Source organism: Quercus suber, unplaced genomic scaffold, assembly GCF_002906115.3.
Source record: "Quercus suber isolate HL8 unplaced genomic scaffold, Cork oak 2.0 scaffold_242, whole genome shotgun sequence".
NCBI classification, from domain to species: domain Eukaryota; kingdom Viridiplantae; phylum Streptophyta; class Magnoliopsida; order Fagales; family Fagaceae; genus Quercus; species Quercus suber.
In genome coordinates this window covers 601736-623753 of record NW_027069699.1, presented here as the reverse complement: position 1 = coordinate 623753, position 22018 = coordinate 601736, and the positions used below count along the sequence as shown (strand labels likewise).

At 33.8% G+C, this 22018-nt stretch overlaps 1 protein-coding gene and 1 long non-coding RNA gene across 10 annotated transcripts; both read left to right on the top strand.

Annotated features, from left to right (window-relative positions):
• Positions 1-2963: 2963 nt before the first annotated feature.
• On the top strand, positions 2964-7961 carry LOC112026151 (uncharacterized). Of its 7 annotated transcripts, none has more exons than XR_002884335.2 (6): positions 2964-3801; positions 4253-4463; positions 4757-4933; positions 5008-5094; positions 6436-7055; positions 7229-7961. It is a non-coding gene; the product is annotated as an uncharacterized LOC112026151 (long non-coding RNA). The 7 variants fall into 7 exon arrangements; XR_002884336.2 differs by having other exon boundaries at positions 2964-3836; XR_010631775.1 differs by having other exon boundaries at positions 2964-4463; positions 6436-6664; positions 6784-7055.
• A 5602-nt stretch (positions 7962-13563) lies between these two features.
• LOC112026127 (TMV resistance protein N) lies at positions 13564-21715 on the top strand. 3 transcript variants are annotated; one of them, XM_065780620.1, is made up of 7 exons: positions 13565-14355; positions 14763-15861; positions 15963-16283; positions 16369-17448; positions 17525-18360; positions 18550-18618; positions 21336-21715. In XM_065780620.1, the coding sequence occupies exons 1-5, from the start codon at positions 13868-13870 to the stop codon at positions 18308-18310; spliced, it is 3774 nt and encodes a 1257-aa protein (XP_065636692.1). In that variant the 5' UTR covers positions 13565-13867; the 3' UTR covers positions 18311-18360; positions 18550-18618; positions 21336-21715. The 3 variants fall into 3 exon arrangements, with proteins under 3 accessions (XP_023914574.1, XP_065636692.1, XP_065636691.1); XM_065780619.1 differs by having other exon boundaries at positions 21326-21715; XM_024058806.2 differs by lacking the exon at positions 18550-18618 and having other exon boundaries at positions 13564-14355.
• The last annotated feature ends 303 nt before the right edge of the window (positions 21716-22018 follow it).

Here is a 22018-nt window from a genome sequence, read left to right as displayed (position 1 = left end):
ATGTGGGGGGAGAAAAACCCAGCCCAACTTATTGGGCCCGAGGCCCTGAATGAGGAACACTCTTCATCCGAGGAGATAAGGCCTTCAGTCGGAAGCCCACGCCAATGGGGGACGCCTGGGGATGAGCACGTATACCATCCGAGGAGATACTCATATGTCCGAGTAGTCATGCGTCCTCGGATCCGAAGAGGTTTGATCAAACACGAGTATGGGAGGTTCAAGTGATCTATTTGACAAGTGTCAAGGGGGAGAAGGACCTCGGACACACATAGAGATAACGACAACAGAGAAATATCAAGGAGGCATACTTCAACCACCGCATTTAATGCACTGCACCTACCTTCCTGGCCGCATTTATGTGGATAGGACCCCTGAACAGTGGTGCTTTCTCAGCTACCGCCACTCGCATAAGGCTAAAAGTGGGGTGATGGGACATGTACTCAAGTGGCTCGGATGACGAACAAATGGACGGAGGAGATGTAAGAAGGCAATGCTATATAAGGAAGGGTACCTCTGATAGAGGGGGATCGAAAAAGAGTACTCATATTAGTCCGAGAGCACATTAATTCAACTTCTCTCATTGGTGTTGCTGTTTAATACTGTCATTTTCATTATTTGCCTAGCCCTTTCGCCCACTCTCTACAAAATTTATTGTTTTGGGCTCAGAGGGTTCCAAATCCATACCTCCTTGGGCTTGGGCCGCAAAAACTGACCCTACAGGTAGCATTAACAGGCATTGTAAAAAATAACTTTATGTCAATAAAGTCAATTTTTTGTTAGATTTTTTTACCAATTTTATAAGTTGTTGAGCCAATAAAGAAAACTTTTTGAGTTTTACTTACCACTTCAGAACTATTTTCAGTCATTTCATCAATTTATACCAATTTTTTATTAGATAGATTCCACAATAAATCATCTTTAATGGATTGGGTATTAACATTTTCCTTACAAAAAGAAAAAAAAAGAAAAAGAAAAAGAAAAGATGAGGATGGGATTCCTCATACAAAATTGAGTGTGCAAGTGGCCCTCCATTTCCCGGTGTTTTCCTTTTCTTTTTTCTTTTTTTCTTTTTTTCTTTTTTGGTGGGGTCTTCGGAGAGCTTCTAGATATTCTCCTATGCATAGGGGCTACACAGATGGGCACACGTGAAAAAAGTAGCAAAAGTTTGGTTTGATGGTCAAAGAAAACAGAAGAAGAAAGTGACAAAGAAAAAGGGGGAAAAAAACACAAAAAGGCATAACCTTACAAATTATCGATCACCAGAAAAAAAAAATCAAATATTTATTTATTATCTTGTTGAATTAATACTAATTACATTCATTACAATATATATTTATAAATTTAAAAAAAATAGTTGTACTTTTAATATTTTAAAAAAAAAATTATTACTACCGCACACTCTTGTTTTTTTTTTTTTCTTTTTTTATTCCCTGTGTTTTCAATTTTTTTTGGTGGGGTTTTTGGATAACTTCTAGATATTTTTCTATGCATATGGTCTATACAGGTGGAGCCCACGTAAAAAAAAAAAAGTAGCAAAAGTTGGGTTTGATAGTCAAAGAAAATAGAAGAAGAAAGTGGCAAAAAAAGAGGGGGAAAAACAAAAAGAGTAGAGTATAATCTTTCAAATTACCAATCACAAAAAAATAAAATAAAATAAAATAAATTTTGAATTCTTATTTATTATTTTGTTGAACTAGTATCAATCACATTCACTACAACATGCATTTATAAATTTTAAAAAAAAAAACGGTTGTACTCTTAACGTTTAAAAAAAATATTATTACCACAGCGCACTCTTGGTGCGGTAGTCACTTCACAAGTATAAGTATTTATAATGTGTGGGGCAAGAGGCTTGGGGTGTGGAGGCAAGGGGCTTGTGGGGTGTGGAGGCAAGGGCTGAGGTTCAAGTTTTTAGAAGTGAGTTTCACACACATATTCACTTAGATTAGGGTAGTATAGAATTTCTATCTTTTTTTTTTTTTGAGAAATAATTACAATATGCTGCTAATCCCGCAGCTTGAACCACTTCCCTCCTAAACTTCTAAGAGAACCATTTCCCTCCTAAATCCTCAAGTACACGGCACACGTGTCTTTCTTTTGGTTTGACATTTGTCCCTGTATGCAGCAACTGCTGCAATCTTGTGTGCAGAAAATCCTTGTCCTAAATAATATATGATTGACATGGGTATTAAGAACTTAAAAAACATGCAATCTAATCGTAAAATTTTTTAAAATATATAACCTTATTAATTGTTTTTTAGTGGGAGTTATAGAGATTGACTATAAATAAACTTTTCCTTTATTTATTTATTTATTTTTTTTGAGGAACAACTTTTCCTTTATTTTATAGCATCATGAAATATATATAATGTATTTTGAACTGCCATAATAAGATATAGAGGGGCTAAAATTGTAGAATAAAGTATTTTTTTGGGCTAAAATTGCAGAATAAAGTATTTTTTTAATTAAAAGAAATATTATTTTACCAAACAGATCCTTTTAAAACTTGCATAGAAATCAACTTTTAGAAAGTCAAGTTACAAACAAGGCTGTTTTTACTAGAGAAGTTTCATAAGAATCTACCTGGTAAATTTTTTTTTTTTCTTTTAAATCATTATTTAGCAAAAATGACTTATAGAGAGACTAACATTTAATTTCATATTCAATTTTATAACATGCTTAAGCGATGAACTAAGTATGACAAAAACTTGTTCACATTTTTTATATCAAATTATCACTTTTTCAATTTTTTATTCCATGGCTCACGGAGTCACGGTAGACCATTTTAATAAATTGCGAAATTGTGTAAGTTCAATTTATATTCGATTCCTTGTGCAAGTGGCCCTTCTCTTTTCCAAGTGTTTTCCTTTTATTTTTTGATTAAAAAATAAAAAATAAAAATATCACGTGGAAAAGCCTGGAGAAGAAAAAACAAAGCATTAAAAAGATATTTTTGTTTTTATCATTGAGGTCTGTCTGTCTCTCTCCCTCTCTCTCTCCCTCTCTCTTGCATGTGAGTGAAGTTCTAAACATCATGATTTATTTGTTTCAGAGATGCTGTGACCCGGGGCGTCAAACATTTCTCACAATTCCTGGAAGTGAAATTCCGAATTGGTTTAGGCACCAAAATGTGGGGGCTTCAGTGAATCTGCAAGTGCCTTCACATTTATTATTTAGTGGCAAACCTATGGGAATCGCAGTGTGCGCTGTTTATATATTCCGCCAGCATCATCCACTTCACCAACTTCATATTCAACATTTTCTAGGTATGATATATACACATGCGCTTTGGTGTTCCGTTGAAGCCTACGGATATAGATATTCCCCAGTGGTTCTTCCTTTATCGGAGGAATTTGGTAAGATTGAATCGTATCATCTTTGGCTCGAATATTTTCTCTATGATGCATACTTCGAAAGCTACCGCAAAGAAGAATTGGATGCTAATGAATTTACCCAAATTAAGGTTACAATTGAAACCAGAGGTCCAGGCTTGGAGGTTACGAAATGCGGAGCCCATTTGATATTCGAGCAAGACATTGAAGATCTCAAACAAACTAAGCCTAGGTCTAGCAGCTGCACTATCACTCCTTATTATGAGGATGATGATTTAGGCGATTCAGAGAAAGATGCCAAAATTAAGGAAAGCGGTGATGATGAACCACCACACCCAAAGTGGATAGAGCACCCTAATCTAATTGAAAACTGGTTTGGGAATTCATGCATACAAGGACAAGGTGACTCCGATTGTGAGTGAGGAAAGAGGAATCCCAGCGAAAGTGGCAACTTTGATGAATCTGCACAGTTGAGAAACTTTTTGTTTTCTCTTTGGTTTTTTTGTAAGTCACCTTTTTCTCTTTCTTATGGGACTAGTTTGCAATTGATTGTGTGTTCATCATTTTTGTTCAATTATGCTGGAGGGTAAAATCAGCACTTTTGTTGTTCTATAGTATTTGCTACATTTGCATATGAATAGGAGAATACAATTGAATAGATGCAGCCCCACTTCAGTGTTGTTGTGTAATCAAATGGAAAGTAGAATATTTGGACCCTTTTTGAAAGAAAAAAAAAGCACGTGATTTTGTTTTTCTTCACCACATTAACCCTTTTGAAATCTGAAAATGGAGTCAATGATTTTTTATTTATTTTTTTTTTCTGTTGTATGAAGTTTTGGAAATTTGACTTTTGGTTTTCGGATTTTGTGTTGAGTTTGCCCAAGAATTAGAAACTTCTCATCATCTTATTTGTCATTTAGAAACCAATAGCAGATAAAGAGGCTACAATGCTGGATGGCAGAGATGTTCGTACTACCGCCAGAGCACAGGGTTTGGTGCTTACTACAACGACCACTACACTGTCTTTGAGTGTCTGTGGGGTTGATGCTGATGATGATGGAGAGTGGAACTGGGTTTGGGGCTATTTCTGTTTGGCTACAAGGAAACTTGAGGTTAAATAGTGTGAAAAGGGTAAAAAGCTTTTGAATCATATGGGCTGAAATAGCAGTTCCCGTCCCCACTTATTTCTTGAGTTCTTAATTTTTTAGTTTCCCTTCAAAACACACACACACACACATATATTTATTTATTTTTTAAAATCCTATAATTTTCTTAGAAACTTTTCAGAACACATAAGCGCAGCTCTAGCAAGCCAGTTGTGTTTGGCTTTGCTGGCAATTTCTTTCCTTTAAATAAAATGTATTTTTCCAAGAAAATAGGACCTTATTGTGGTTTATGTTGTTTTGTATATATGTTTTCTGAAGGTACTAGTTGGAGCTATGCCGGAAAGCTTTGGAGGAGAATATTGTTGTTTATTTGGGGACAGGTTGTGGGACGACCACATTGCTGTACTGCTTATCCATGAGCTGGGTCACTTGATAAGGAAGCCCTAGAAGAGCATATGCATCATCCTCTCCCGTATGGTGGCTCTGGTTCAGCAGGTAAGCTACTATCTATCATGTTGGTTTTGTAATTTGATAATTAGTTTTGGCTAAGTTTGAGACAATATTTGTAGGCTATATGGCTGGTACATTGCACAATAATGAAGTGACATGCTCTTTGGCTTGGCTGAAGTTGTAGGTATGTAGGTCTTGAGAAGCAGGTAAGGCTGTTGCTTTTTAGTGCTTATGTATGGAATTTCTCATTGTGATTCTAGATTTTAAGAAGGGGCATTCTGAATCTATGTACTTCAAGTTCACAATGGAAGGGAGTTTGGCATTTTATCATCAGAACCATGATTATACTATGAAGTATGAACTCGTGATCCCTTGAAATATATAAACAAAATCAAGATAGGGCTAGACTACCAAATAGTACAAAAGCATCAATTCCTAGAACCCAGGGTTCAATTCCTAGAAATTGACCAACCTTGATAGTGCAGAAGTTTGGGCTTACTCTTTAAACAGCTAGGTGATATGTAGTGTAAGCAAGCAAATAAAGGATTGTGTGGCCTCTTTATTTGTTAATTGGGGTCTCATTCGTCAATTGATGATTGATAATTGTGAAAGAAAAATGCAAAACTCTAATTATGATTTATGAGGCATGACCCAGTAGAACAAGAAGCTCTAATGAGGAATTTCACCTTGACAGACTGAGACAACCCCACTGATACCATTCTTAAAGATATGGGAAAACAAGTTTTAGAATAACCTCTCCACTACCGGCACAGTTGCCTTCAGTACTGCTGTGCTCTTCTGTCTTAAATTTAAATAAAATATCTCATTTATTTCTAATTCTCTTTGTGATTTGGTGAGTAATGACTTTTCCATCCTTTCACTCATAATAGCACTTCCTCATTTTATAATAACTGGAAATTTTACTGCAAAATGGGTATTCACTCTTCAATAATTGATAGATTAACATTGCCAAAATGTATATATTTCCTATTCTCTTGGATAAACATTGTAATAGACAACTTAAGAGGTTCGAGACCATTGTTGTTTGTTGGTAATAGTTGAATTAGATTGGCACTGATGGAAAATAAATTTAAATTAGAATATGTGATTGCCAGCCCTTAACATCATTTTAAGTGGTCATTGGAAGTAACAACTGAGAGAAGCATACTGCTTGTGTGTATGATCTGTGTGATATTGGGTCCAATGCTAGTGTTCACAAACACTTTTATGGGATAATGTCCCAATATGGAATTTTGTTGATAGATCTCATGTCCATGATTTATATTGTTCTCTGCATCTCAACCTGCACTGGAAAATGCATCCTCAAGATTTAAATGAGCCCATATTATTCCTTAATTTTGGTTTGGTTCTCCATTTTACAGGACATCGGATAGTTCTGCTTACAGTCATTATAGATATCCTTATTGTACATTAGAAAATATTTACAATGCTATGCTAGTATATTGGCTCTCAAGCTGTCAATTTTTAAAATTTTTTTATTGGGGGTGGGGGGTGTGCATATTGCTGTTGACTCTGCTCTCCTGCAGATCATGCTCATGTAACTTCTGGACGTAGAGAGGACTTGCTGATGACTCTGCAGAAATGGTGGTTGGTTCTGCTTCTGCTGATGACTGTGCTGTTAAATCTTTGACAAGTTCAGCTGCTAAGTGGAGAAAGAGGCTTTTCATAGGATGTATTCTGATTGAATCTACAGTTGATAATGTGCAGTTGCATTTCAGTCAGTTTAGCTATGTTTTGGATGTGTATCTTCCTAAGGTAAAATGTAGCTGATTTATATGTAGTTTAATTGAGAATGTGTGGATGGCTAGCTGATGAAAATATTGCATTGTTTTCCTTGGCAACTTCTTTCTAAATGCTTCAACCATGCTATGAAGCTTGTGATAAGATGTATTGTTAAACCAGCTTGGGGTTCAAGTTTTTCAAATGGGCTTGCTTGTAGAGCGATACTTTTACCAACTGATCTATATAGCAAAAATTCATTATTGCGCAATGCTGAAATTAAGATGTTCACATATGACTACAAGAGGGAAAAGGAACCCATGATGAACACTTAGAGGTAACACCAATTCGAAACAGACGAGATATTCTGCCAAATTCATCCTGGGACAAGAATTGAAAATTAGTAATTTCTCAGAGGCTTTTCTTGGTACTAATTGTAATTGATTGCTTGGTTTTTCATGTTGCTATTTGCACATCATGTAAACTCATTTTGTACTGTAATTGCATATTCTGTGTTATATATTAGTATTTATCAGATCCTTTTTGGGTGTTGACCATATGTTATTGGCATAACTAATATCATAATGCATTTTGCTTCAGGATGAAAGAAAAATGTGTCATAGGGGGTTCGGTTTTATGACATTGTCTGATGAAATTTCAGCTGAGTACACTTCTCAGAAAGTACATAGGATACGTGGGCAGATGTGTGCATGTTATCATGATATATGATAGACAGGTGCTTGTGTCCAATAGGCACTCATGTGGGTAGCTGACTATCAAAGGAAAGAGCCTCAGAACTTTCTTGTGCAGAGTGGTTTGGTGGGCTACTGTCTATCACATATGGTCTCAGAGAAACTTAAGAATTCACGGAGAGGTCAAAACAGAGGAAATCAAAGTGAAGAGAATGAGAAAGGATGTTAAGTTTAGAATGATGGTCAAAGGAAGTAACTGCAACTCTATCCTAACCTAAACAGAGTTATCTGTTATAACTGGAGTGTACCACATTCCATCATTCATGGCTTCCGCTTAAAAGTTTTGCTAGTAGCTAGGTTTGTGATTGGTCTTATTTTTTAAAAGAAGATGTTGGGTAAGATAACACCAATCTGATGCTGTAGTTTAGTCCGAAGGCTCATATCTCTATGTAAAACTGGGTTGGGACGATGTAACACTGTTTTCAAATGGAGATGATCTTTTAATGTATAGGTCAGTGCAGATGCCTTTGTTGTAGTGGACTAACTGAAGTCTCAGTGTTTTAAGTGTTTCTGTTTCGTAACAATAAAAAATTATGAATTATCCAAAAAAGATAGAAGAATGCTCAATTCCATATTTTTTTTGTGAGGATGCAACAAAAGTGTCTGTGGGGGCAAGGACAAGCACCCAATCCGTTATTGCATTTGTCATCATCTTCCCGCTATAGCACCTTTGTATTCCATCCTAGTACTTTAAGCCAAATAGTTAATTATTCTAATTATGTTCTAGACTTGATAGATATAATCATACACAGTATTGCGTAAATAAATAAATAGATGAATACATAATTTAGTTACCTAGGGAAATCAATGGAATAACAATCCCAAAGTAAAAACCACTGTTGGGGGCTTAACTAACAACCATAAGGTAAATAGCTCCACTATGTAAATTTGAAATATATACAATAGGCTTTACTTTAAATCTATTACTATCATATGTGTTATTTAGTAAAGTGACCACATGTAGCTCTGAATTGATTGACTCTTCTACAAGTGAACTCTGTTGAACGTGAACACTCACTCATGACTTCCAAGTACCCATTTGAAGATTAACTCCAACAATTCTTTTTTAATAGAATGCAATAACTTCATCTTGATCACCAGATCTTCAAAATCATGAATTTAGATCTCCAGTTGATGCTTTAAAGAGTACCCAAATATCCCTTATGATTGTGTACACCACACAGTTCTACAAAGTCTTGAAATATGTGCCCTAGGGTCATTTTTATACCTTCCCTTGAAAACCACTAAACCCTAGGCTGATTGAAACATACTTGGATTCTGTTATGCACAAATTTTGATAAGTCAAGACTTTTGCATCAATAGGTTGAGATAAGTGATTCTCGATCGATTGAGTTGGTGTCAAGTGGTTTTGATATTACATAAACTTCTGTTTTTCATGGTCTTGAATCTTTGGTCTAGAATGGAGCTTAAAACACACTCAAGAAAAACTAAGACCCTTACAAAATGAATACAATTGAATTGATCACGGTTTGCCGAGCTAGTCCAGTGGATTCAACAACGCGGAAAGAGGGGAATTACTTGCATATACCGCTAATCCAAACCTTGGTACATGATAGTGATACAATATTTATAGTGGCTTCTCCAATGGTAGCATTTGTCATCCTCTTTTTACCTACTTAAGCAGAAAATGCCTTCCACATCACCATTTATGCTTTTCATAACTATGCGTCAAACAAGCTTAATTTGTTCACCTAAAAGTCACTCATCTTGACCACCTTTCTCACAACGTGGAAAGGGGAATTACTTGGTACATGATACAATATAGCAAAGCTTAGTAAGTTTATAGTGGCTTATTCCTTGATCACTAAAACAACCTCCCCAACTTCTCCTCCACTAATTTGTTTATTGGATTTTTAGCTTCATTTCTAATTGAATATATATATATATATATATATATTAATCTTTATAAATTTTTATTTTGGTGTTATAAAAGAGATAGAGATTTTTGTTTATTGGATTTTTAGCTTCATTTCTAATTGAATATATATATATATATATATATATATATATTAATCTTTATAAATTTTTATTTTGGTGTTATAAAAGAGATAGAGATTATTTAGTATATGGCCTTGTGGGAGACTAGGTTGCTAACGTTAACAATCAACCATGTAAAATATTGGTTTACAAAAATTAAAGTCTCAAAATATTTCTTTCCAAATAATTTAGAGATCTTTTTAGAGGTAAGAAAAATAGTGCACAATCCTTTTTTAACCATTTATAGTCATGTATTTATGGAACATGCTAAAGATATTTAAAAATTTATTGTGTAAAGCATACAACTTTAATGGCTTAATAAATGAAATTTAATTTAATTTTTTTATTGGTGACACATCAGTTTGTAAACATTATGTAATAAAAGTTGTATATACATAACATAGCATTACTTTAATTTTGGGCCTTTTTATAATGGAGTGGTGTTTTTTTATGACGTGAGTTGAACATTTTTTTTTTAAGTTACAGGGGCCTTAGGTTAAGTTAGGCCTTGAGCTGCCACTGGATGAATTGAAGAGTTTTTAAAAGAAAATAACATAGAGGATGTGTATTAATAGAGATTTTCTTTGATAGTGTTTCTAATAGTGACATCCATGATTCAAATCCCCTTTTCCCCTAATTAAAACACAGAGGATGCGTATTAATAGACATCCTCTATTAAACTACAAGATTCTTGATCGTTGAATTAGATTTACGCTATAAATAATAAGTACTATTTTATTGGAATAATGTGAATGATCATTATTAAAGTATCCTACTGTCTCCATATATATATATACACACACACACAACGAGATACCTAGTTAGGACAAAAAGACATTCACTCTTTCAAAGCATTTGTGCTTTTCACACCCGTCAAACAAGCTTAATTTGTTCATCTAAAAGTCACTCCTCTTGTTTCTCCCAAGAAAAAAAAAAGGCCACCTTTCTACAGAGTGGAAAGAGGGGATTGTTGGGTAAGTTTATAGTGGCTTTCTTGGAGATTGTTTGGTATATGGTTATGTGAGAGATTAGGTTGCTAACGTTAACAATCTAGTAATCTACCATGTAAAATATTAGTTTACAATAATTGAAATTTCAAAATGTTTTTTTTTTTCATATAAATTATGGTTTTCAATTGGGTTAAGTTTCTATTAGTCTAATATTTTAGTGATTTTTTGGAGGTATGAAAAAAATAGTGCACAATCATTTTTTAACCACTTATAATCATATATTTATAGAACATGCTAAAGATACATAAAAAAACTTATTGTGTAATGTATACAAATTGATGTGATAATTCATGTGATTGGTAGACTTCAACCACCTAAAAAATAACTATTTTTTTTTTAATTGTAATTGTGACACATCAATTTGTAAACATTAGTGGGTTTCAGTTAGCTCAACTTGTAAAATCTCTTATGGTTAAATAAGAAATCTAGGGTTCAATTTCAGCCAAAACCAAATATCGATTGTTGTCTTGGTCTGATGATAAAGAGTTATTATAAGGAGCGGGCGCCATAGGTAAATACTCTCTCAAAAAAAAAAAAAAAATTGTAAACACTATGTAATAAAAGTTGTATATCTATAGCATTACTCTACAATTTTTGGCTATTTTATAGTGGAGTAGTGCTTTTTTTATAAAGTAAGTAGAGCATTTTTATTTTTATTTTAATAAATAGGGTCCTTATGCTAGGTCTTGATTTACCACTGCATGAAGAGTGTTTAATAAATAAATAAATAAATAAATTAAAAAAAAAAACGCAGAGGATATGTACTAATAGAGAGTTGCTTTGACAAAAGTATCTAGTATTATGGGATGAGATTTTTTGGTAATTTTATAGTTTGGAGAGAGGGGATTTGAATTAAGAATATCACTATTGAAAACACTATCAAGTACCAACTAATCGAACTACGTGATTCTTGACTGTTGAATTAGATTTAAACAATAAATATTATATGATTTTAATAATGTGAATGATCATTAATAATATTAACTTATTAAAGTATCCTTTTTTTTTTTTTATGTAAATTAAAGTATCCTATACCTAGTTAGGACAAAAAGACATCCACTCTTTCAATAAAGAGTCGTTCATTTAGCCCCCAAAAAAAGAAGAAGAAGAAGAAAGAGTTGTACACGAACCCCACCAATACCATGCATCTTCTCACTCTCACAAACCCACCACATGCAATGCATAGAAATTCTATATGCTTGTCCCCCATTAAAAACCAAATAATATATTTTAACAAATTACTTTTGAATTTAGGTACTTGTTGGGCCAGGAAGATACTTGGAAGATGAGGAGGACCACTTGCACATAGAAAATGAATTGTTGACTCATGATTCATGAATGCCGGAACCTTAATTTGTCTCACTTACTTACACCCACTCCACTACCCAGCGTTATTTCAACAAGCTTTCTTCAGTCACACCTACAAGTTTCAGTGACTGTTAACTAAATGCGCTCACTGTTCAAGCTCGACCATTTCTCTCATGGCTTTTACTTCATCAGTACCATCTTCTTCTTCTAACCCTAGGTGGTGGGCACATGATGTGTTTCTTAGTAGAGGTGTCAATTCGGGTTAGCGTGTTGGGTTCGTGTTATGTCGAGGTAGGGTATTCGACTAAATGACTCAACCCTAACTCGACCCATTTAATAATCGTGTCATGAACTTTCAACCCTAACCCGACCTGTTAATAAGGAGGGTTGACCTGACCCAACCCATTTGACACACTTAATAAACAAGTTGTGTTGCGTTGACACGAATGTAACACAACCCATTTCAACCTATATAATATTAAATATAACATCCATCTATAAATAATTTTTTTTACATCTCAAAAGCAGTGCATACACTTTAAGTCTTCAATCCACATTCAAAATAATATAGTTCAACAAAAATATAACATTCATCTATAAATAAGTTCTTTACACTCTAAAAGAAGTGCATACATTTCAACCCAAAATTCAAAATAACATAGTTTAACAAAAATGAAATAATATAGTTCAACAAAAATATAATATCCTTGGAACTTGCCAAATGCTAAGTATCAATATTGAAAGAATTGGAGCAAATAGTAGACTAATTCTGACTATGACTACGATTATCATTCATAGATTCTTTGTTGATGTCCAAATTCATAACATCTTCTACAAGCTCATCCAATTTCATTTATGCAAGTTCTATGCCAAAAAAATATATATAAGTATTAGTAGTTACAAAATATGATCATGCCTCAATAGTTTTAAAAGCAATACCCATCAGATCTAGTTTATAAACTATCTCAATAAACATACTTGCAAGATATGCAGACAGTGTCCAACACTAATACAAACACAAAAAAAAAAAAAAAACACAGCACAAGATAAAAGCTACAACCGTGGCCTTAATCAATAATTAATATATCTCATTTATTAATAACGGCACATGGGTTCAAAGTTTATAGAACAAAAAAATTATGCAAAAAAAATTATTGCAGAATTTTGAAACACCAGAAAAACGGTTTTCTTTAATTCTAAAACTCACTAAACACATGAGAGAGAGAGAGAGAGAGAGAGAGAGAGAGCAATAACTAGTTTAAGACTTTGAGTTTGAGAATTGGGCGTGAGTCTATCATATAGTAGAGTGAGTAGTGCAGCTGAAATAAAAAAAAAATCAATATTTATAAGATGGTTTAAAGATTTAGGGTTTGTAAGGTTTAGAGATCTAGGATTTTTAAAGTTTCAATTTCCAATTATATCCCTTGTCAGTTTTTGTAATTACTCACTTTTCTTTTTAAATTTAAAATATATGTTAGATATAAAAGGTATTTGACAAATCTAAAATAAAATAAATATTTATTTGTTATATGAGTTAAAAGGGTTGTGTTAAGTGGGTTATTTTGGGTTGACACAAATAAATTGGCGTGTCAATCGTGTCTATTGTGCGTTACGCGGATTGACCCGCTTATGACACGTTTCTTATTATATTGCTTTCAGGTTGACCTATTTATGACCCAAATCCAAACTTATTAAAGTATTTTTTTTAATGTAAATTAAAGTATCCTATACCTAGTTAGGACAAAAAGACATCCACTCTTTCAATAAAGAGTCGTTCATTTAGCCAAAAAAAGAAGAAGAGAAAGAGTCATACACGAACCCCACCAATACTATGCATCTTCTCACTCTCACAAACCCACCACATGCGATGCACAGAAATTCTATATACTTGTCCCCCATTATAAACCAAATAATATAGTTTAACAATTTACTTTTAAATTTACGTAGTTGTTGGGCCAGGAAGATACTTGGAAGATGAGGACGGCCACTTGCACATAGAAAATGAATTGTTGACTCATGATTCATGAATGCCGGAACCTTAATTTGTCTCAGTTAGCTACAGTCCACTCCACTACCCAGTGTTATTTCAACAAGCTTTCTTCGGCCATACCTACAATTTTCTGTGTCTATAAACTAAAAGCGCTCACGGTTCAAGTTCATCCATTTCTCTTATGGCTTTTACTTCATCATTACCATCTTCTTCTTCTACCTCTAGGTGGGCACACGATGTGTTTCTTAGTTTCAAAGGTGAGAGCACTTATTTTACAAACGATCTATATTCTGGTTTGAAACAAAAAGGCATATCCACTTTTAGGGTTGATGAAAAACTCAAGCAGGGAGCAATCAATACTTCAAAACTCTTGAAAGCAATAGAAGAATCAAGAGTTGCTATCGTTATTCTCTCAAAAGACTATGCCTCTTCGAAGTGGTGCTTGATTGAACTAGCAAAGATTGTTGAGTGCATGGAGAAGATGGGGTTGATAGTTCTGCCAGTTTTCCACTATGTAGATCCTAATGACGTGTGTCATCAGAGGGGGACTTTTGCAAATGCCTTTGCAAAACATGAAGAGCACCTCCAGGATAACATAGGGAATGTGCAAACGTGGAAAGCTGCTTTGACAAAAATTGGTGATCTCGCTGGATGGGATTTAAAGGAAAAGTAAGAATTTCTTTTAGAATAATTCTATCCATCGTTAATTTCTTTGTTCCATCCATATTACAAAATTAGGAAATTATAAGCTCAAATTGGACTTTGGTTGAAGAACCACACGGTAGTCACTTACTAAATCACCTAATATGGACAAACATAGACACAAAATTGGTTAATCTACATTCTACAAATGACTTGTCGAATCTATAAAGCCTGCCTCCTTTTTGTTGTTTTAGTTTCCTTAAGAATTGTTATGATAAACAAGTTAGAATGTCCAAGATGTCTTATTTTACACTTTTAAAAGATTCCTTTTACTAGTGAACGTTGCTAAGATTGTACTTATGTTGAATGTTTTGTCTCTAAATGTGACTTTACTCTATCTCAACAAAATTATTGTTCTGCTCTCTTGTTTACAGGCATGACTCAATAGTTATCCATGAAATCCTCATAAAGATATTTAGTGAGTTGAATCGTGAATTTCCGAGTGTTTGCAAGGAACTTGTTGGAATAGACTCCCGTGTGAAGGAAGTGTTGGATTTATATTTAGGTGAAGGGCTGGGTGATGTTCGCTTTGTTGGGATTTGCGGGATGGGTGGAATGGGCAAAACGACTCTTGCAAAAGAAATTTATAAAAGAATTTCTGGTAACTTTGAAGCTAGCAGCTTTATTGCAAATGTTAAAGAAAAAACTAAAAATCAAGGTTTAGTTTTTTTACAAAAGCAGCTTCTATCTACCATCCTTGTGGAAAGTGAAATAGATATATGGAATTTTTATGAGGGAATTAATGTTATAGGAACTATACTACATAATAAAAAGGTTTTGATTGTCCTCGATGATGTGGATGGTGATGAACAACTAAAAGCATTAGCTGGGAGGCACGATTGGTTTGGTCCAGGGAGTAGAATCATTGTAACTAGTAGAGATAGCCATTTGTTGAGAAGATGTGGTGTGAATGATATATATACAATTAAGGGGTTGAATAAAGATGATGCCTTGCAGCTTTTTAGTTGGAGAGCTTTTAAGAAACCTCGTCCTGAAGAAAACTTTATGGATTTGTCTAAGAAATTTATGCGTTATGCCAAAGGCCTTCCTTTAGCTCTTAAAGTTTTAGGTTCTTCTTTGTTTGATAAGAAGATTAATGAATGGGAAAATGTCTTACAAAAACTAAAAGCAGAATCTAATGAAAACATTTTGGATATACTTCAAATAAGTTATAATGGGCTAACGGAGACGCAGCAAAACTTGTTTTTAGATATTGCATGTTTTTTCAAAGGAGAGAGCAATGATTGCATTAGAGATATACTAAAAGGTTTTGGTTACTATCCGGACTACAATATTGGTGTTCTTATTGAAAAATCTCTCATAACTGTTGATGACGATAGAAATTTGTGGATGCATGATTTGCTACAAAAAATGGGTCAAGAAATTGTTCTTCGCGAATCCCCTGAAGAGCCTGGTGGCCGTAGTAGGTTGTGGCTCTATGAGGATGTTCATCATGTATTAAACAATAATACTGTAAGTTGACTAGTCTAAACCTGAACTTAGAAGTACATATATTCTTATAGTTTTTATAAGAAATTGCCAATTATTCTAATTTCATTATTTTTTGTTATTAGGGAACAGAGGTAGTTGAAGGCATAGCCCTAATAATACCTGTTCATAAAGAGGAACAATTGAATGCTGAAGCATTCTCAAAGATGAAAAATTTGAGATTTCTTAAAATTGGGAAAGCATTCTCAGACGTGCAACCTCCAGAAGACCTTATTAGATGTAATGTGCAACTTCCACATGGTCTTAACTATCTTTCTAATGAGTTACATGTTATAAATTGGCATGGATATCCTTTAAATTACATCCCAACTAGTTTTCAACCAAACAAACTTGTTGAATTGAGAATGGTCTGCAGTGGCATTAGACAATTATGGAAAGGGATTTTGGTAAGTTTTTCACTTTTGCAAATGTGTATTTTCTTTGTTTTCATTGAGGATTGAGTTAATCTAATTAAATATTATTTTATAACAGATTTTAGATGAGTTAAAACTCATTGACCTAAGTGAGTCTCAAAACTTGATTGAGACCCCAGACCTTAGTGGATCCCCAAATCTTAAGCATTTGATTCTTCGAGGATGTACAAGACTGTCGTATATTCATGCATCTCTTGGAAATCTCAAACAACTTATTCGATTGGACCTAAATGGTTGCAAATGTCTCAAAAGACTTCCAAACAAGATTGGCTTGGATGCTCTTGAAATTTTTGATCTTGGTGGTTGTTCAAGATTGAAGAAGTTTCCAGAGATTGTGGGAAATATGTCCTGTTTGTTGAAACTTTATTTGAATGATACTTCTATAAAAGATCTACCAATATCTGTGGAGCATTTAACTAGCCTTGTTAGATTGAATTTAAGAGACTGCAAAAACCTTTCAATTCTTCCTATTGCTTGTTGTAGGTTGACGTCTCTAAAATCTCTCATTTTATCTGGCTGCTCAAAACTGGATGAATTGCCAGAGATCTTGGGAAATGTTGAAGGCTTGGAGGAGCTAGGTTTGGGTGGAACTGCTATAACAAGGCTACCTTCGTCCATTGGTCACTTAAAAAATCTTAGAGTAGTATCTTTTAAAGGATGTGAATGGCTATCACCTAAATCTTCAAATAAAGTTCTTAGTTTTCCTTTAATGCCAAGAAGAAGTCCAAATCCCATGAGAATGTTAGTCCATAGTTTATCAAGCTTGTGCTCTTTGACCAAACTGGATCTTAGTTACTGCAATCTTCAAACAATTCCTGATGTTTTTAGCAACTTGTCGTCTTTATCAAAATTAAGTCTAATAGGAAATAATTTTGCTTACCTTCCTAAAAGTATGACTCAACTATCTAGTCTGGAAGAACTTTATTTGTGTGGTTGCACTGGTCTTCGATCATTGCCAGAACTTCCATTAAATATTAAGCATATTTATGCAATGGAGTGTACCTCACTGGAAACATTATCATTAAGACCAGAAGATGATTTTCGACCGGATATTCGTCTTACCAATTGTGTCAAATTGATTGACAATCAAGGCTATGGTGATTTGTTGTTAACAATGCTATGGCGTTATATCACTCAGGTATCTCTCTCTCTCTCTCTCTCTCTCTCTCTCTCTCTTATGCGAAGTTCTAATCATTATGATTTGTATATTTTAGAGAAACTGTAATCCAAAGCTGTGGACGTATGGTTTCGAGATGCCTGGAGGTGAAATTCCAAAATGGTTTAGCCACCAAAATGTGGGGCCTTCATTGAAATTGCAAGTGCCTTCAGATTTATTATGTGACAAATTGATAGGAATTGCTGTGTGTGTTGCTTATGTATTTCGCCAGCATCATCCACTTGACAAACTTGAAATTGAATATATGGGATTTTTTAAATTTACACATAAGCTTTGGTGTTCTGTTATAGCCAACGAATATCAATATACCACACGGGGCATTTCTTTAACTGAAGAGTTTGGTAATGTTGAATCAAATCACCTTTGGCTGGAATATTATCCCTTCCAATATTTCGGAGAGGATTGGATAGAAGAATTGAATCAAGTTGATGCTAATGGATTCAGCCATATTCTGGTTGGTTTTGAATCTACCAGTCCAGGCATGGAGTTTACGAAATGTGGGGCCCGTTTGGTATATGAGCAAGACATTGAAGATCTCAAACAAATGGCTAGGGGCAACAACTGCAGCATCACTCCTTATGAGGATGACTTAGATAATTCAGCAGAAGATACCAAAGTTAAGCGAAGCCGTGATGAATCTGATGGGGATGGGGCTGGACCTAGTGGACAAGGCACATCTAATGACACAGACATACCTGATCCAAAGAGGATACAACTCCCTAATCTAATTGAAAGATTCGTTCCACGTTTGGGAAATTGGTTTGGGAATTTAAGCACACATGAACAAGGTAACTCTGATAGCGAGCAAGAGAAATCCCCGTGAAAGTGGTAGCTTTTTGATGAATCTGCAAGGCTAATAATTCTGATTTTTGTGTAAGTCACCATCTCTCTCTCTCTCTCTCTCTCTCTCTCTCTCTCTCTCTTACAAAACTCATCTGTAGCTTTTTTTTATTATTTCTTTTTTCTCTTTAAATTCATTGACATATGCTTGCATTTTTTTTTTAATAATCTGTGACAAAGGGCCATTTAAGTTCAGTAATTTGTGATTCTTGTTTTGTCTAGTTGCTGGATAGTGCATAGATGGAGTTATTGGACTTTGTTAGGGAGGAGAAATTGTCAAATTGCTAGCAGGTGAGAAGAAATGTGCAATTAATTATGTGCTCATCATTTTTGTTCAATAATGTTGGAGGGTAAACTAAGAACTTTTGTTGCTCCATTTGTAGTACTTACTACAATTTTCCATAAAAGAATACAATAGATGCTTGCCACATAAAATCAAATAGAAAGAAAAACATTGGGCCCTTTTTCCCATAGAGGCCGCCTTCTCTTAGGGCCTATATAAATAAATAAATTAATTAAAAAAGAGCATTTGATCATTTTTTCCCTTCAATGCATCAACCTTTTGAAATCTGAAAATTGAGTTAACCATTAGTTCAGTTTATTTTTGTTAATCTTTGAGGCTATGATGAATTTTGTTGATTTAGTTCAATTTTGATTATTAGAAAGTAGTGGAAATTTTGCTCGTTGGTTTTTTGATTTTGTATTGAGTTTGTAATAGTTGAATTAGGCTCTTTCTATTGGAGGGCTTTTTGTTTATCAGGATCCTAATATAAGAAAGGTCATTATTTTTTTTGTTTCATTTAAACAATTTGATTTTAAAATTGAAGTTTTTGTCTCAAATTCCTGTTGGGTGTTTGTGGCAACTGAGCTCTAGTTGAGTATATTTTATTTCTGTCCTTAAAATATTTGTATTTGATGGATTATCTTTTATTAATTGAATATCTTTAATTATTATTTATTTTTTGCTGGTCAAATTATCTTTATTGGTGTACTCAGCACAAAATTTATTATTGTATGTGACTATTTCTCTGTATGGCTGTAAGGAAACTTGACAAATCCCCAATATTTGTATTCAGAAAATTGTAATGCTTTACTCATACGGGCTGAAAATAGTGGTGCCAGACTTAGTTCTTGAGTTCTCAACTTTCTGGGTTCCCTTTGAAACATATAAATTTTGTTTTCTTATCCTATATTTTTCATACAAACTGGACAAGTGAGAAAATGCTAGGGTTTATGCCTTTATATGGTTTTCTTTTCAGAACACATACGCACAGCTCAAGCAAGCCAGTTTTGTTCGAATTTGCTTGCAATTTATTTCCTTTATATAAAATGCATTTTTTTCCCAAGAAAATAGGAGGAGCTTATCGTGGGTTATGTTGTTTTGTAAAATGTTTTTTGAGGGTACCAGTTGGAGCTATGCCAGAAAGTTTTAGAGAATGTTAAGTGTTTATTTGGGGACAAGTTGTGGGGTGTCCATATGGCTTCTTTATCTTACAATTAGGGTCTCCTTTGTTAATTGATAATTGATATTAGGGAAAGAAATAAGCAAAATTGTAATAGTGAAGTGAGACCTCGTGGAACTAGAAGTTGTAATTGGGAATTTTATCTTGAAAAACTAATAACATCTGTTGACCTTGTTAGGAACCTAGTGATTCCTAGTGGGGATTGATAGGAATTGTAGGAGAATATAGGAGAATTGACTTAATTTGAGGTAGTCACCCTCAATAGAAAAATATTAAAAGAGAGGAAGTACACTAAGTAATTAATTGGTTTATTCTTCAACATCTACCGTTGGATTATGCTTAGTATTTATAGGAGATTAGCTCCAATCTTATTGGCCCACTTGGCATAAGATAATTAGCTAATTAATTCAACATGTGCTCTAAGAATTCATTCATGTGTTAAATGAGTTACATGTGGTCAAAGAATTAATCTAGGTGTTATATGAGTTACATATCTTAACTAACTCATCATAATCTCAACTAACTAACTAAAAGGATTAGAACAATTATTATCCTATTTCTAACAATCCCATGCTTAAAGAAATGGTTTAACAAGTTGTAGAATAACCTTTCCTCTACTTGCATTGCTGCCTCTGTGACTTTTGATTTTGAGCTCTTCCTTTTTAAGTTACTAATATGTCATTCACTTCCTGGTATAGTTTTAAAAACCGGTACGACCAAAGAATTGTTTTTGGTCTTGGTTCCCTATTTTTTTCAATTTTTGGCCTGTTTTATACCGGTTCTAGGGGTTTTTACCAGACCAAATTGGTGCTTGATTCCCGATTTCACCAGTTGGTCCGATTTTTAAAACTATACTTCCTAGTCTTCTGTCAATAAATTTATATGAAATAATTATTTTTACTTTTATTTGAGTGGAAAGTACTGATTTTATATACTTGTGGAAAAGATTACATGTATAAATATACATTTCTTCTACTAACACATTATTTGCCCCAACTTATACCACAACTTGGAAGTTGACAACTATGAGTTTGGACAATCACTTTCACATACTCACCACTTTTTCTCTGCTACTTTAATCAACCACTTCAGAGTTGTAGCAAAAATTGTGATACTAAAGTTGTGTCTTTAAAATTTCTCATAAATATAACATTGAAATACTAGTTGTAAAACTTTGACTAAAATCTAAAACTGACTATTTAAGTTTCACATTTTGTCATTTCAATCCTCTAAGTTTCAAATTTTATCAATTAAGTATTCCGTTAGGCTTTTATTAACTTTTTCCGTAGGCTTTTGTTAACTTTTTCTGTTTTAGTTATGTAGTTTTTTTTCAATTTTGTAATTAAGAAAAACGAAAAACTTAAAAAAAATGAAAAAGAAAAAGAAAAAAGAAAAAGAAAAAGAAAAAGAAGGGGCAGAAAAGGGGAATGACGTCGTTCCCTGCCCCTTAAAAAAAAAAAAAAAAAAAAAAAAAATCACAATACCATTTCTAGACCCACTTTTGTCCAATAACTTGTGTTGATGTTTTCTGCTAGTTTGCAATAGGGAGGACTGAAATCAAAGCATTTATCAGTGTTGCTGGCAAGGATGATTGAATTGATAGGACGCAAGGAAAAGCATTGTCATTGATTATGAACTTTATACTTCTCCCTCTGTAATCTAATTAGTATACTTCAAATCTGATGGAATGGACCATGCTAAATGTACTGTGATGTAGTTTGTATTTTTCTTCTGTTTGCTGTCAAATGCATGCTATTGTATAATCTACCTTGAATAGATATTCCCAAACCTCACCACATTGATTGCATGAAGGAGAAAGTTGGTAAGAAAAGGCTTTAAGTTCTTTAGAACAGTTTACTGGCATTGGTACTATCTGTTATTTGATTTCTTTTTTAGTAAGGATAATGGGAAATTCATTCTAATCAGCGATAATATTCTGTCACAAAACTTTGTAGTGTTGAAAGCTCACGCTGAACGCAATTTAACAGGAATCAAGCCATGAAGGCTGGTCGGTTGACTTGACTGCTTAAGGAACAAAAAAAAAAAAAAAGAAAAAAGAAAAGAAAAGAAGAAGTTTGAAGCAATGATATACTTTTTATATTAAGAAGGAAAAGACCTCAAGGTTTAATATATTTTGTAAATAGCAAATTGTGATTGTAAAATCACTTTTATATGTGCTTACCACTTATAAAGTTACACTATCATTATTTTGCACCAATAGTCCAATA

Bases quoted from the DNA above. Each gene is read 5' to 3' on its own strand.
- LOC112026127 (XM_024058806.2), top strand. From the start codon at position 13,868: ATGGCTTTTACTTCATCATTACCATCTTCTTCTTCTACCTCTAGGTGG. The intron at 14,356-14,762 runs GTAAGAATTTCT...TCTTGTTTACAG, and splicing joins GGATGGGATTTAAAGGAAAA to GCATGACTCAATAGTTATCC. The intron at 15,862-15,962 runs GTAAGTTGACTA...TTTTGTTATTAG, and splicing joins ATGTATTAAACAATAATACT to GGAACAGAGGTAGTTGAAGG.